This window comes from Pristiophorus japonicus, chromosome 15 (genome assembly GCF_044704955.1).
Source record: "Pristiophorus japonicus isolate sPriJap1 chromosome 15, sPriJap1.hap1, whole genome shotgun sequence".
Lineage (NCBI taxonomy): Eukaryota > Metazoa > Chordata > Chondrichthyes > Pristiophoridae > Pristiophorus > Pristiophorus japonicus.
The window spans coordinates 176,479,634-176,491,862 of record NC_091991.1 but is presented as its reverse complement, the minus strand read 5'-3'; the positions used below and the strand labels follow the sequence as shown (position 1 = coordinate 176,491,862).

The following is a 12,229-nucleotide window of genomic DNA, read 5'->3' as shown; positions in this document are numbered from 1 at the left end:
TCCCTCGTGTGTTTATTTAGTTTTCCCTTAAATCCATCGATGCTATTCAACTCAACCACTCCCTGTGGTAGTGTGTTCCATGTTCTAACCACTCTCTGGGTAAAGAATTTTCTCCATATTTATGACCACTAGTTTTGGCCTCCCCCACAACATTTCCGCTCTGTCTACCCTGTCAAACCTCTTGCATCATTTTAAAGACCGCTATCAGACCACCCCTCGGCCTTCTCTTTTGGAGAGAAAAGAGCCCCCAGCCGGTTCTACCTTTGCTAATAAGTATCTTGCTCCAATACTGGTATCATCCTTGTAAATCTTTTTCTGTGCCTTCTCCAGCGCCTCTGTATCCTTTTGATAATATGGACACCAGGACTGTGCACAGAACTCCAAGTATGTCACCTGGGCTTCTCAGTTTGGTGAAACTTTACGATGCGCTATATCTGTCTCCTACAGTACCAGACCACTCCCCCCCCACCCCCCGTAAGGGTGGTGAGCTCTCTGCGTCCCATTGGATGTGAAGACTTTACTCTCTCCGGGAGAACCCGTGACTTGGACCAATGAGACAGAAAGAGAGTGCGACAGAAGAAACCATTCAGCTCATTTCTTTCACCAGTCCAGTTTTATCCAATGTTCGGGTGGGGTGGGGTGGGGGGGGGGGGGGTCCAGTTGCCAGACATTCATTGGAAATCAAAAAAACTGCTTTGTAAAATCTGTGGTTAAAGCCTGATACAAACAGGCGAAAAAATCCAGAAACATCATTGCAAATATAGAAATTTATCTGTACAGAACTGCGGGGGGAAGGGGAGGGGAGGGGTTTACTGATAAATATTACTGTACAATGCAAGGTGTGAGCGGTGTGTGAGCTACAGTTACACGGTACAGTCCAGTCACGGTGTACATTGTACAACGAACAATGTCCCATGTACAATACAGTGAGTCACAGTCACAGGACAGAGTCATGCGATAAATAAGATCCAAGTTTCCAAGGCTTCCAGGTGTCCTGTTTATATATATATATATATATATATGTATAATTAAAAAAAAACAGAAATCCTTTGTACAGTTTTGGAGTTCAGTTTGGAGGGTTTTGGTGCACAGGCTTGTGAGAGAGGACAACGTTTGTAAGAACAGTAGAGTTGGTCAGGTTAAAAAGAGCAGCTGTAAAGTTTTTTTCTTTTTGGTCCAATTTTAGTCTCTGAACATGTGGAGGGCTCAGGATTTATGCTGGTTGGAGACGCCCTTCCAGTAGTCGAGGATGTCGTGCAGGTCCTCGTCCTTGGCGAACTGCACCTTCTTCCTCAGGGCGTGCCCCGCTGCCATATACTCCTCCTCCCCCTCTTTGTGCCTCTTCTTGTGCAGCCTGAAGCGCTCCCAGATGCCGGGGGTAGGCTTCCGGTGGTACTGGGGGCTGGAGGTGTAGCTGAGGTTGTGGTACTGTGGCGAGAGCTGGGAGTAGGCCACATCACGGCGGGGCCGGCTCAGTGGCTCCAGGATGGAGGGCTTGCTGCGGCCGCCCAGCCCCTCCGCGGGCGGCTGGTCGGCCGGGCGACGGCCTGGGTAAGAGTGGCGGTGCTCGCCGCGCGGCTGGGCCCGCGGCACGGCGCCGGGGCAGCTGCCGCCGCCGGCCGCCACTGGGGACGCCTTCTCGATATACTGGGCTTCGGAGCGGCAGGTGTGCCCGGGGGCCGAGGGCTCGGAGTGGAAGGACCGGGGGCTGCGGGCCGAGCCGCTGGAGGAGGTGCTGGGGCGCTTGGGGGCCGCCTCGGTGCTGCCGTGCCTCCGCAGCGGGTGGTAGCTCTCCTTGGACACGGGGGACAGCAAGCCAGGCTGGCCCTGGGGTTGCTCGGTGACCATCGGCACCTGGGGCTCCGCCGAGGCCACGGCGCCGGCCTTGCCGCCTTGCAAGGGGCCGGTCTCCGACTTCAGGGCGTCGATGCAGTTGTTGATGATCTGGTTGACCTTGTCCACCTCCTTGGCGATGGTGGAGATCTCGGCGGCTGGGTTGCGGCCCTGCCCGCCCCCCTCTGGCTCCCGGCGGTCGTCGGGCTCGCCCGTCCGCACCTCGATGTAGTTGCCCTTGGCGGTCTTGGGCGTGCCGCCCGGCTCCTGGGGCTTGCGGGGCTCCGGCTCCCCCGCCGAGGGCAGGCAGGGCTTCCTGGGCGGGGCCTCGCAGGGCGGGGCGGGCTTCGGGGCCAGCTGGGAGATGGTGCTGGCCTCCGCCTCCGCCCCGTACTTCAGCTCCATGATAGTCCTGGTGGTGCCGCCGGGCCTCTTGTGTTTCTCCTCCTGTTGCCGCCGCTTGCGCAGGCAGTAGTACACCAGCCCCAGCACGATGACCATGCCGAAGAGGCAGCCCAGGATGGTCATGATGTAGTGGGTGGCGGTGGAGGGCGGGGGCACGGTGCCCCGCGTCTTGTCGCTCCCCGTCGAGAAAGTGACGCAGGTCTGATTGTACCGTAGGGCGTTCCGGATTGATGCCACGCAGTAGGTGTAGGCAGTGTGGGGCTGCAGCCGATCCAGCTGGATGACCTCGTGGTCGGTTTGCAGCTTCTTGATGTCGGCGTAGAAGCTGTTGTTGTACTGCACCAGGATGTACATCTTGCTGAAGGGCCGAGGGATCTGCACCAACAGGGTGGCGCTCGTGTAGGTCACCTGCTCCACCTTTATTGCCGGCACCCGTGTCTCGTGGGTGGGGGAGTGCAAGGCCACAGCGGGGGTGGGGTCGTCGCCCGAGGGGCAGTCCTCCGCTCCGCACGGGCTGTCCGAGGTGGCGGTGGTGGGCGGCGCCCGGGTGGCCAGGAACTTGGGGTCCAGGGCATGGGTGTGGCCGCAGCTGGAGACCAGCAGGCTGTAGGCACTCTGGGTCTGGCTCTGGCTCAGCAGGGCGTGGCCCGCGTAGCGCGACGGCGACTCGCACTGCATCCGGTCGTAGCTGCGGGTGGCGTTGTTGAACTGCACCAGCCACTTGAGGAAACCCAGCAGCTCGCAGGAGCAGTAGAAGGGGTTGCCGTACAGTTCACAGGTGGAGAGCTTGGCCAGGCCCAGGAAGGTGGAGCTCTCCAGCGTCTGCAGCCGGTTCATGGACAGGTCGATGTTCATGACGTTGGGGCATTCCCAGAAGGAGTTGGGGCTCACCACCTCGATGAGGTTGGCCTGCAGGTACAGGTACTCCAGCCGGCCCAGCCCCCGCAGGATGCCCTCGGTGATGTTCCGCAGCTTGTTGAAGCCCAGCTGCAGGACGCGCAGGTTGTACTGGGCCGAGAAGGCCCCATCCTCGATGTAGGAGATATCGTTCTTGGTCAGGTTGAGCTCGGTCAAGTTGCCGAAGCGGTTGAGGGAGGAGTACTGGACGCTCTTGATCTTGTTCTCGTTGAGCCGCAGGTCGACGATGGTGCTGTTGATGTGCTGGGGGATGGATTCGTATGGAGGCTGGTTTTGGCTGCAAATGGCCAGCCACACGAACCCTTTCTCTCCTTCAATCAGCCAGCAGTCGCCGCAAACTCCGGCAGCGTTCATCAACGAGGCGAGAGAGACCCATAAACCGAGACTGAGCAGAGCCATGCCCGTCTGCTCTCAGGGCGGGTGGCCAAAGGGCTTCCGATCGCGCCCCACTGCTAAACACGTTGAGATATTCTGCAGGCCTCAAAGTATACTCATTTTTTTTTTTGAAAGGCTAATTATTAAACTTCAGTTATGTCTCTGAAGGTGCAAGGACATTTTCCTTGTCCGGTTTTTTTCTACACACAGTTCTCTTTCAATTCTTTTGTGTACTGTGTCCCAATGCGCAGGCATTCCTTGGGATAGTTTTTCAACAGCTTGTCCTGGTTGTCCTAGTGGGGGGGGAAGAAAAGACAATATAATAAGGCTGATTTGAGATCGTTCTTGACCATAATTACTTTCCAATTTTAGTTTGGTCCCCAAAGTTAATCAGGCCTTTTTCACTGAAATATCACAGGATTAATCTTTTGTTTTTTTGTTTGATCTTCTCTGTGGCTTTAAATACCTTGAACTTGTGGAATTCTGACGAGGTTCTTATTCCAGCAAGATTTCCACAACTCTGCAGCACTTGAAGAGCAGCAGGTGTTGGTGGGGACAGTTGCTATCCTACAGGAGCCTTGCAATTTTTCCAAGAGAACTCACCATTGGAAGGGTATTGTCCTTTGGAACCAGATGTAAAGTTCTCCTCTCTCTGATGAAGGAGTCAAATTTCATCTCGCAGGTGGTATCGAAGGACTCGCTATTATTTATCGGCCTTCAAACACCCAGCCCTGAGCTCCCCCGATAACTCAATGGATAAATGCACTGAGATGCGACCAGAATGCCCCAGGTTCAATTCCTAATCTGTACCAAGTTAGCAGATCTTAATCAGGGCACCTGATATAGTACGGTTTTTTGAAAGTTAAGGAAATCAAGGGCTATGGGGAGAGGGCAGGTAAGTGGAGTTGAGGCCAGGATCGGATCAGCCATGATCTTATTGAATGGCGGAGCAGGCTCGGGGGGCTAAATGGCCAACTCCTGCTCCTATTTCTTATGTGCCTGATTAAACTCATCTCCACAATCTTACGCTAGAGAGAAGATAATCAATTAGCCACACTCCTACTGACTATCCCCTCCTGGAAAGTACACATGGTGGATGGAAGGACCTGGCTTAGTTGTGACATCTTCTGTAGTCGAATTGCCCGCTGAGACTCAAATAACGGACACTTGGGTGAACATTCACGAGGGTATGCTGACACTAGTGCAACTATATTCCAGCACGATCTCGCACCTTCGGGAGAGAAAGGGGGAAAGAAAGTACCTAGTCAGGGGCTGTACCCATTGAATGGTCAGTTGTGGCTCAGTGGGTCGCACTCTCCCCCTGAAGGTTGTGGGTTCAAGTCCCACTCCAGAGACTCGAGCACATAAGCTAAACTGACACTCCCAGTGCAGTGCTGAGGGAGTGCTGCACTGTCGGGGGTGCCGTCTTTCGGATGAGACGTTAAACCGAGACCCCGTCTGCCCTCTCAGGTGGATGTAAAAGATCCCATGGCACTATTTTGAAGAAGAGCAAGGGAGTTCTCTCCAGTGTCCTGGGGCCAATATGTATCCCTTAACCAACACTTAAAAACAGATTATCTGGTCATTATCACATTGCTGCTTGTGGGAGCTTGCTGTGCGCAAATTGGCTGCTGTGTTTCCCACATTACAACAGTGACTACACTCCAAAGGTACTTCTCTGCAGGGTTGTGGGGCGGGAGGAGGTTACAGAGATAGGGAGGGAGCGATGCCAAGGGGGGAATTGAAAACAAGGATGAGAATTTTAAAATCGAGGTGTTGCTGGACCGGGAGCTGATGTTGGGGAGATGGGTGAGCGGGACTTGGTGCGGGTTAAGATAGGGGCTGCCGCGTTACTTTATCAGAAGTGAAGCCGGAATCTATTGACAGATCCCTTCTCATTTCTTTTTTTTTGAAGAATGAATTTTGGCGAGAAATGGATGAGTATTTCAACTACTCAATGAATCCAAAGTATTGAGTGAGTCCGAGTGCTGCCTGCTAATTTGCCGGGTGCGCTATTGAGATTGGTTTATAATTTAGTGGAATGATTGAAACCATCTTCTCCTGAGCTGCCTTCAATTTACAATCATTATAGCACGCATCTCTCACATTCTCTGCCTCGCACTGTGTGAATGAAGAATGCGGGTTTAGTAAGATGAAACGTTGACTCAATCGTCACTGTTTTTATTCAGTCCTTCAAGCGTAAGATTGGGTACTGTTTCTGGCTGGGGCTGAGATCATCTCGTACAGAAGGTATGACCATTCATAGGGGCCGAGGGATCTCCTGGAGGAGTTTCCATCCCCTAAGGAGCTGGAGAGGGATTTCCCAGATTTTTATTTTTCCCAAATTGTCTGCGTTTTTTTTCATGTTTTTTTTTTTGTCTCTCCCAGGATAACAGGTGTTTTTTCTTGGGTGGGGTGGAGAGTGTCTATATTGTGAGGCGCCAAGGGATCAGATGTTGTGTGGGACAGGCTGGATGGGTCAGAGGGTCTTTTCCTGTCCGTCATTGTTCTTATAGTTCGTATAGTCGGGCCGGGCCATCAGAGGTGACCAGTCCCCTGCTACAGTCTGTTTCCAAAGGCATCACTGGTGCCTGTGCAGCAAACTGTTACAACAGCTACAACTGTACAGGTTATTGGTGAGGCCACACCTGCAGTACTGCGTACAGTTTTGGTCTCCGTATTTAAGGAAGGATATACTTGCATTGGAGGCAGTTCAGAGAAGGTTCACGAGGTTGATTCTGGAGATGAAGGGGTTGACTTATGAAGAAAGGTTGAGCAGCTTGGGCCTGTACTCATTGGAGTTTAGAAGAATGAGAGGTGATCTTATTGAAATGTATACGATTCTGAGGGGGCTCGACAGGGTAGATGCAGAGAGGATGTTTCCCCTCGTGGGGGAATCTAGAACTAGGGAGCATAGTTTCAGAATAAGGGGTCGCCCATTTAAAATGGAAATGAGGAGGAATTTCTTTTCTCAGAGGGTCGTGAATCTTTGGAATTCTCTATGTCAGAGAGCTGTGGAGGCTGGGTCATTGAATATATTTAAGGCGGAGATAGACAGCTTTTTGAGAGATCAGGGAGTCACGGGTTATGGGGAGCGGGCAGGGAAGTGGAGCTGGGTCCATGATCAGATCAGCCATGATCTTATTAAATGGTGGAGCAGGCTCGAGGGGCCGTATGGCCTACTCCTGTTCCTATTTCTCATGTTCTTATGTTAGAAGTCTGTAGCTGGGGACCAGAGGCTGAGTGAGCAGGGACAGAGGGTCATACACTATCTCTTTTTATTAGGCGCATCTATTTTTATGTATTCATCACGGGATGTGGCGTCGCTGGCAAGGCCAGCATTTATTGCCCATCCCTAGTTGCCCTGTTAGAAGGTGGTGGTGAGCCACCTTCTTGAACCACTGCAGTCCGTGTGGTGAAGGTGCTTCCATAGTGCTCCCACAGTGCCAGGATTTTTTGACCCAGCGACACTGAGGGAACAGCCGATATATTTCCAAGTCGGGATGGTGTGTGATTTGGAGGTGAACTTGGGGGTGGTGGTGTTCCCATGCGCCTGCTGCCCTTGTCCTTCTAGGTGGTAGAGGTCGTGGGTATGGGAGGTGCTGCCGAAGAAGCCTTGGCGAGTTGCTGCAGTGCGTCTTGTAGATGGTACACACTGCAGCCAGGGGGCGCCGGTGGTGGAGGGAAGGAGTGTCAGCTGTGGCTCAGTGGGTAGCACACATGCCTTCAACTCCAAAGGTTGTGGGTTCAAGTCACACTGCAGCCAATTGAACACAAAATCTAGGCTGACACTCCCTCAGTGTTGCACTGTCAGAGGTACCATCTTTTTGGATGAGACATTAAACCCAGGCCCAGTCTGCTCTCTCAGGTGGATATGAAAGATCGCATGGCACTATTTCAAAGAAGAGCAGGGGAGTTATCCCGGTGTCCTGGGCTAATATTTATCCCTCAATCAACATAACAAAAACAGATTATCTGGTCATTATCATATTGCTGTTTGTGGGAGCTTGCTGTGCGCAAATTGGCTTTTTCTTTCATTACAACAGTGACTACACTCCCAAAGTACTTCATTGGCTGTAAAGCGCTTTGTGACGTCCGGTGGTCATGAAAAGCGCTATATAAATGCAAGTCTTTCTTTCTTAAGCACACTGATCTGGTGGACAGAATATTCTTATATTTGAGAGTTGGGGTGCCCTCAGGTTAGATGCAGGATGGGTCAAGTCAAAGGCTGAACTCTCATCCACTGCCTTGGGCAACCTGCTGTCGGCAATGTAATTCATTGGCCAACCAACAGGAGGCACTCGAGTGCCACGTCCTCCTCCTGAGATGAGGAGATGAGTAGAGCAAGGATGGGATTTGCTGGCACTTAATGGCCCGATACTGGGGACAGTAATCTAGGCTTACCTTGGTGCTGTATTCCAGCTGCCTTTTATAAATCTTCCTGCACTTTCCTTCCTCAAGCAATAGTTGCTGTGTTTACTCTGCTCACCATATGGAGCCTGCAGCAAACAGGGGCAACATGAATCGCAGCGATTGTGTGTTGCTAACAGTGCACAGTAGTGCTAACACTTTAGCCCAGCTGAATGAGGTAGCACTCCACACAGTTAGTATAACTGAGACAGTGATTAATGCTTAACCTATTAAATCAGCGCCGTGTGGACAATGTACAATTCCTGTTGATTCAGCACAGTAAGGGTGAGCGCATCAATCACAGCACTGGCATTAACCATGTGGAGTTCCCATTTATTCAGCATAATAAGGGTTACTGCGTTGTGCCTTGCACGCAATGATTCGTGATGTTCGTCACAGCAAAGCAGGACAGGAATATCCCTCAACAAAGCACCTTTGAGTCTCCTAAACTTGTTCCGACACACCAGAGCCGTACTGAGACAACAAAGCTCCTGGTTCGCCCACTGCTCCGTTAGCTGATCTGACCCGGGCCAGAGGTATGGCAGTTACAATTAGCCTGGCTGGGCCTGGACCAGGCGAGTGGCAGCGTACCACGGCAAGGTACAGCGCGAGCTCGTACAGGAGGGTGGCGGCAGCGAAGAGTGACGTCACCAAGGTCCAGGTCGGTGATTGGAGCGTGGGCAGGTACAGCAGGAGCGGCGAGGTCGGGGCGCAGGAGTGGCGAGAGATTGTAGAGGAACGTGATCGGGGCCCAGGAGAGGCGCGAGTTCGGGGCCCAGAAGAGCCGAGGGCCCAGGGGCAGCACGGGCCAGCCCACACTGCGATATGTGAGCGCACTAGGTCTGTGCAGCAGAGCTGGTCTCCAGTCATCCTGGTTAATCCTTGCCACTGGACCAAGACCTAGCTTTGTCAAGCCCGTGTGGTGGCTGGTGTGCAACGGCCACCCCACGTTAAAAAAATCCACACACAGGCATCTTCCACCCTTCAATATGCAGTTCAGGACCTGGAATATCAGGTCCATCATTAAAACACCTGTGAACTCATTGAACATATCCCTTTTTGGCATGGAAGCAAGTCATCCTCGATTTGAGGGACCGCCTATGATGATGATGATGGAGCAGGGAGTGAGAAATACACACATGAATCAGGCAGGGTTTGTGCCCCCAACCCTGACTCAGCGAATTGTGCTGGAGATTGTTCCTGCTCGGGTTTGGGAGAGGATCGGATCAGTTGTGGCTGTCACAACGAGGCGCACCACGGTCAGACAGCCAGTGGATGCTCACGGTCACCCACGAGGAATGAGCATTTGGATAGGTGGAGGAGGGTCCAGCCGTCCGCTAGGCTGGTCCGCAGCCTCGACGCCCCCCCCTCCTCCGTATGACCACTCGCGGGGGTGTGGCAATCCTGGCCCTCCGCTTGCCCCAGGTAGTCAGTGCCAACTCTGGGGTCAGGCCCCTTTAAGTGCTTTCCACAAAAATCTGTCTATCTCCGCCTTGAATATATTCTAGGCGGAGATTTTTGAACGATAGGGAGTCAAGGGTTATGGGGTGCGGGCAGGAAAGTGGAGTTAAGGCCAAGATCTCATTGAATGGCGGAGCAGGCTCGAGGGGCCGAATGGCCTAATCCTGCTCCTATTTCTTATGTTCTTGTGACCCACTCATCCGCCGCAGAAGCGGAAATAACCCCTGCTACTCACGGAGGGGGCTCACCATCTCGCGAATAGGATTACCGTCTCTAGGAACTAAAGATTCACCTCTCGGACACTGCTGCCTGCAACCCAAGGAGTTAAAACGTCGCAGAGGATTTAGCAACTTGTATTTATATAGCGCCTTTAATGCAGCAAAATATCCCAAGGCGCTTCACAGGAGCGTAATCAGACAAAATTGACACCGAGCCGCATAAGGCAATATTAGGACCGGTGAAAGAGGCAGGTCTTAAGGAGCATCTTAAAGGGGGAGGGAGAGGTAGAGAGGCGGAGAGGTTTAGGGAGAGAATTCCAGAGGCTAGGGTCAAGGCAGCTGAAGGCACACCCACCGATGGTGCAGCGATTAAAATCGGTGTGCGCAAGAGGCCAGAATTGGCGGGGTACTGAAATCTCGGAGGGTTGTGGGGCTGGAGGGATTTGCAGAGACAGGGAGTGGTGAGGCCTTGGAGCATTTAAAAAAAAAGTATGTTTTTTTAAACTTCTTTGAAAAAAAAATCTATTTTTACTTATAAAAAATATTAGAGATATTAGCAAAGGCTGTGTGACTAACAGCTGAGAATTCGCCATATCTCAGTTTGTAGCTCACTCGCCTCCGGGTTTGAAGGTCGTGGGTTCAAGTCCCACTCCAGGGCTGACACTCCCAGTGCAGTGCTGAGGGAGCGCTGCACTGTTGGAGGTGCCGTTTTTTGGATGAGACGTTAAACCGAGACCCCATCTGTCCTCTCAGGTGGATGGTAAAAAACTCACAGCACTATGTTGAAGAAGCGCAGGGGAGTTCTCCCCAGTGTCCTCACCAATATTTATCCCTCAACCAACATCACCAAAAACCAGATTAACTGGTCATTATCACATGGCTGTTTGTGGGAGCTTGCTGTGCGCAAATTGGCTGCCGCGGTTCCAACATTACAACAGTGACTACACTCCAAAAAGTACTTCACGGGCTGTAAAGCGCTTTGGGACGTCCCGAGGTCGTGAAAGGCGCTACAGAAATGCAAATTATTTCTAATAATGGAAGATCGATTGGGGAGGGATCAGCGGAGAGGGGGCCCCGATATCCCACCCTCCCCACTTCCCAGTAAATGGGTGCAAACAAAGAGGGAAAGACCAGGCTCGGGATCATCCAGAGTGGATGTAAATTGGAAAAAAATAATTGTTTATCCAAACAAAATAATCTGGCACGTTTCAAAACAGGAAGTTGCAAACTCCAATCCAAAGCTGAAGCAAAGAAACTTTGTATATTATTTTGCGTAATTACATTATGGAAATGGAGAAATACTGGTGTCTTCAAGGGTATTGCATACTCTTGAGGCTGTGAAGACATTGCTAATCTACTTGAGCTGACTGGTAATACTTGAAGCCATCTGGTGCCATCTCTGGATCACACCCTCAGTCCTGCGAGAGCTGCAGTAAATTTTTTTTAAAATTAAAAAAGATTAAAAGATTATAATGAGCTGGTTTGTGCAGAGAAGGTGGCGTATAGGGGCTACACTCGAGGCTCGCTGACACTGTGCAAAGAATAAACGATTTGTACCAGATTGTGGAAATCATCAGGTCTCTGATGCAACTTGCAATATTTCAAATTATAACCAAACATGTCAGAGCCAAAGCCGGGTGGTTATGCCAGTAGCAAGGTAGAAGGAAATGGGTGGTGTTTCTTCGATAGCACCTCCCAAACCCGCGACCTCGACCACCTAGAAGGACAAGGGCAGCAGGCGCATGGGAACACCACCACCTCCACGTTCCCCTCCCAGTCACACACCATCCTGACTTGTAAATATATCGGCCGTTCCTTCATCGTCGCTGGGTCACAATCCTGGAACTCCCTCCCTAACAGCACTGTGGGAGCACCTTCACCACACGGACTGTAGCGGTTCAAGAAGGCGGCTCACCACCACCTTCTCAAGGGCAATTTAATTCTCTGCCCCAGAGGGCTGTGGATGCTGAGTCTCTGAATATATTCAAGGCTGAGATAGATAGATTTTTGGAGTCGAGGGGAATCAAGGGATATGGGGATCGGGCGGGAAAGTGGAGTTGAGGTCGATGATCAGCCATGACATTATCGAATGGCGGAGCAGGCTCGAGGGGCCGAATGACCTACTCATGCTCCTATTTCTTATGTTCTTATGTTCTTAATTAGGGATGGGCAATAAATGCTGGCTTTCCTCAGATCCCGAGATTGCATTAAAAAAAAAGCACATTGGCCTTTGACCTCTGGGGTCAGAGGCCAAACCCAGCCCGGACTGAGAGTCTCCTTGTTCCGATGTGCCTCCTGCTCGAGTCCCAATGCGATGGGATGCTATCTAGGTGCAAGCCTCTTGTTTTAATTGGTGAGGTGGAAGTGAAACAAAATGTCCCACTAGCTCGCGATTCAGCCGGTTCTCGGAGAGCGTGGGAGCCAACCTGTGGTGGTTCCGAGTGAGGAAACTTAGATGTTGGACTATGAGCGAATAATTCAAACATCGGAAAAATAAGCGGCATGATCTGTCTCGTTAGTTTGTAAACAACCTGTAAGAAAGAGCTGCATTTCTATAGCGCCTTTCACGACTTCAGGATGTCCCAAAGCGCTTTCAGCCAAAGAAGTAC

The 12,229-nt window shown here is 51.6% G+C and overlaps 1 protein-coding gene across 1 annotated transcript in view; it reads right to left on the bottom strand.

Moving 5' to 3' along the window:
• elfn1a (extracellular leucine-rich repeat and fibronectin type III domain containing 1a) overlaps positions 1–3,555 on the bottom strand; it is a 36,756-nt gene extending 33,201 nt beyond the window's left edge. The window contains exon 1 of the mRNA XM_070856647.1: positions 1,220–3,555. Within this exon, the coding sequence (XP_070712748.1) occupies positions 1,220–3,555 (2,336 nt within the window). The remainder of the gene's footprint in view (positions 1–1,219) is intronic.
• Positions 3,556–12,229: the final 8,674 nt, after the last annotated feature.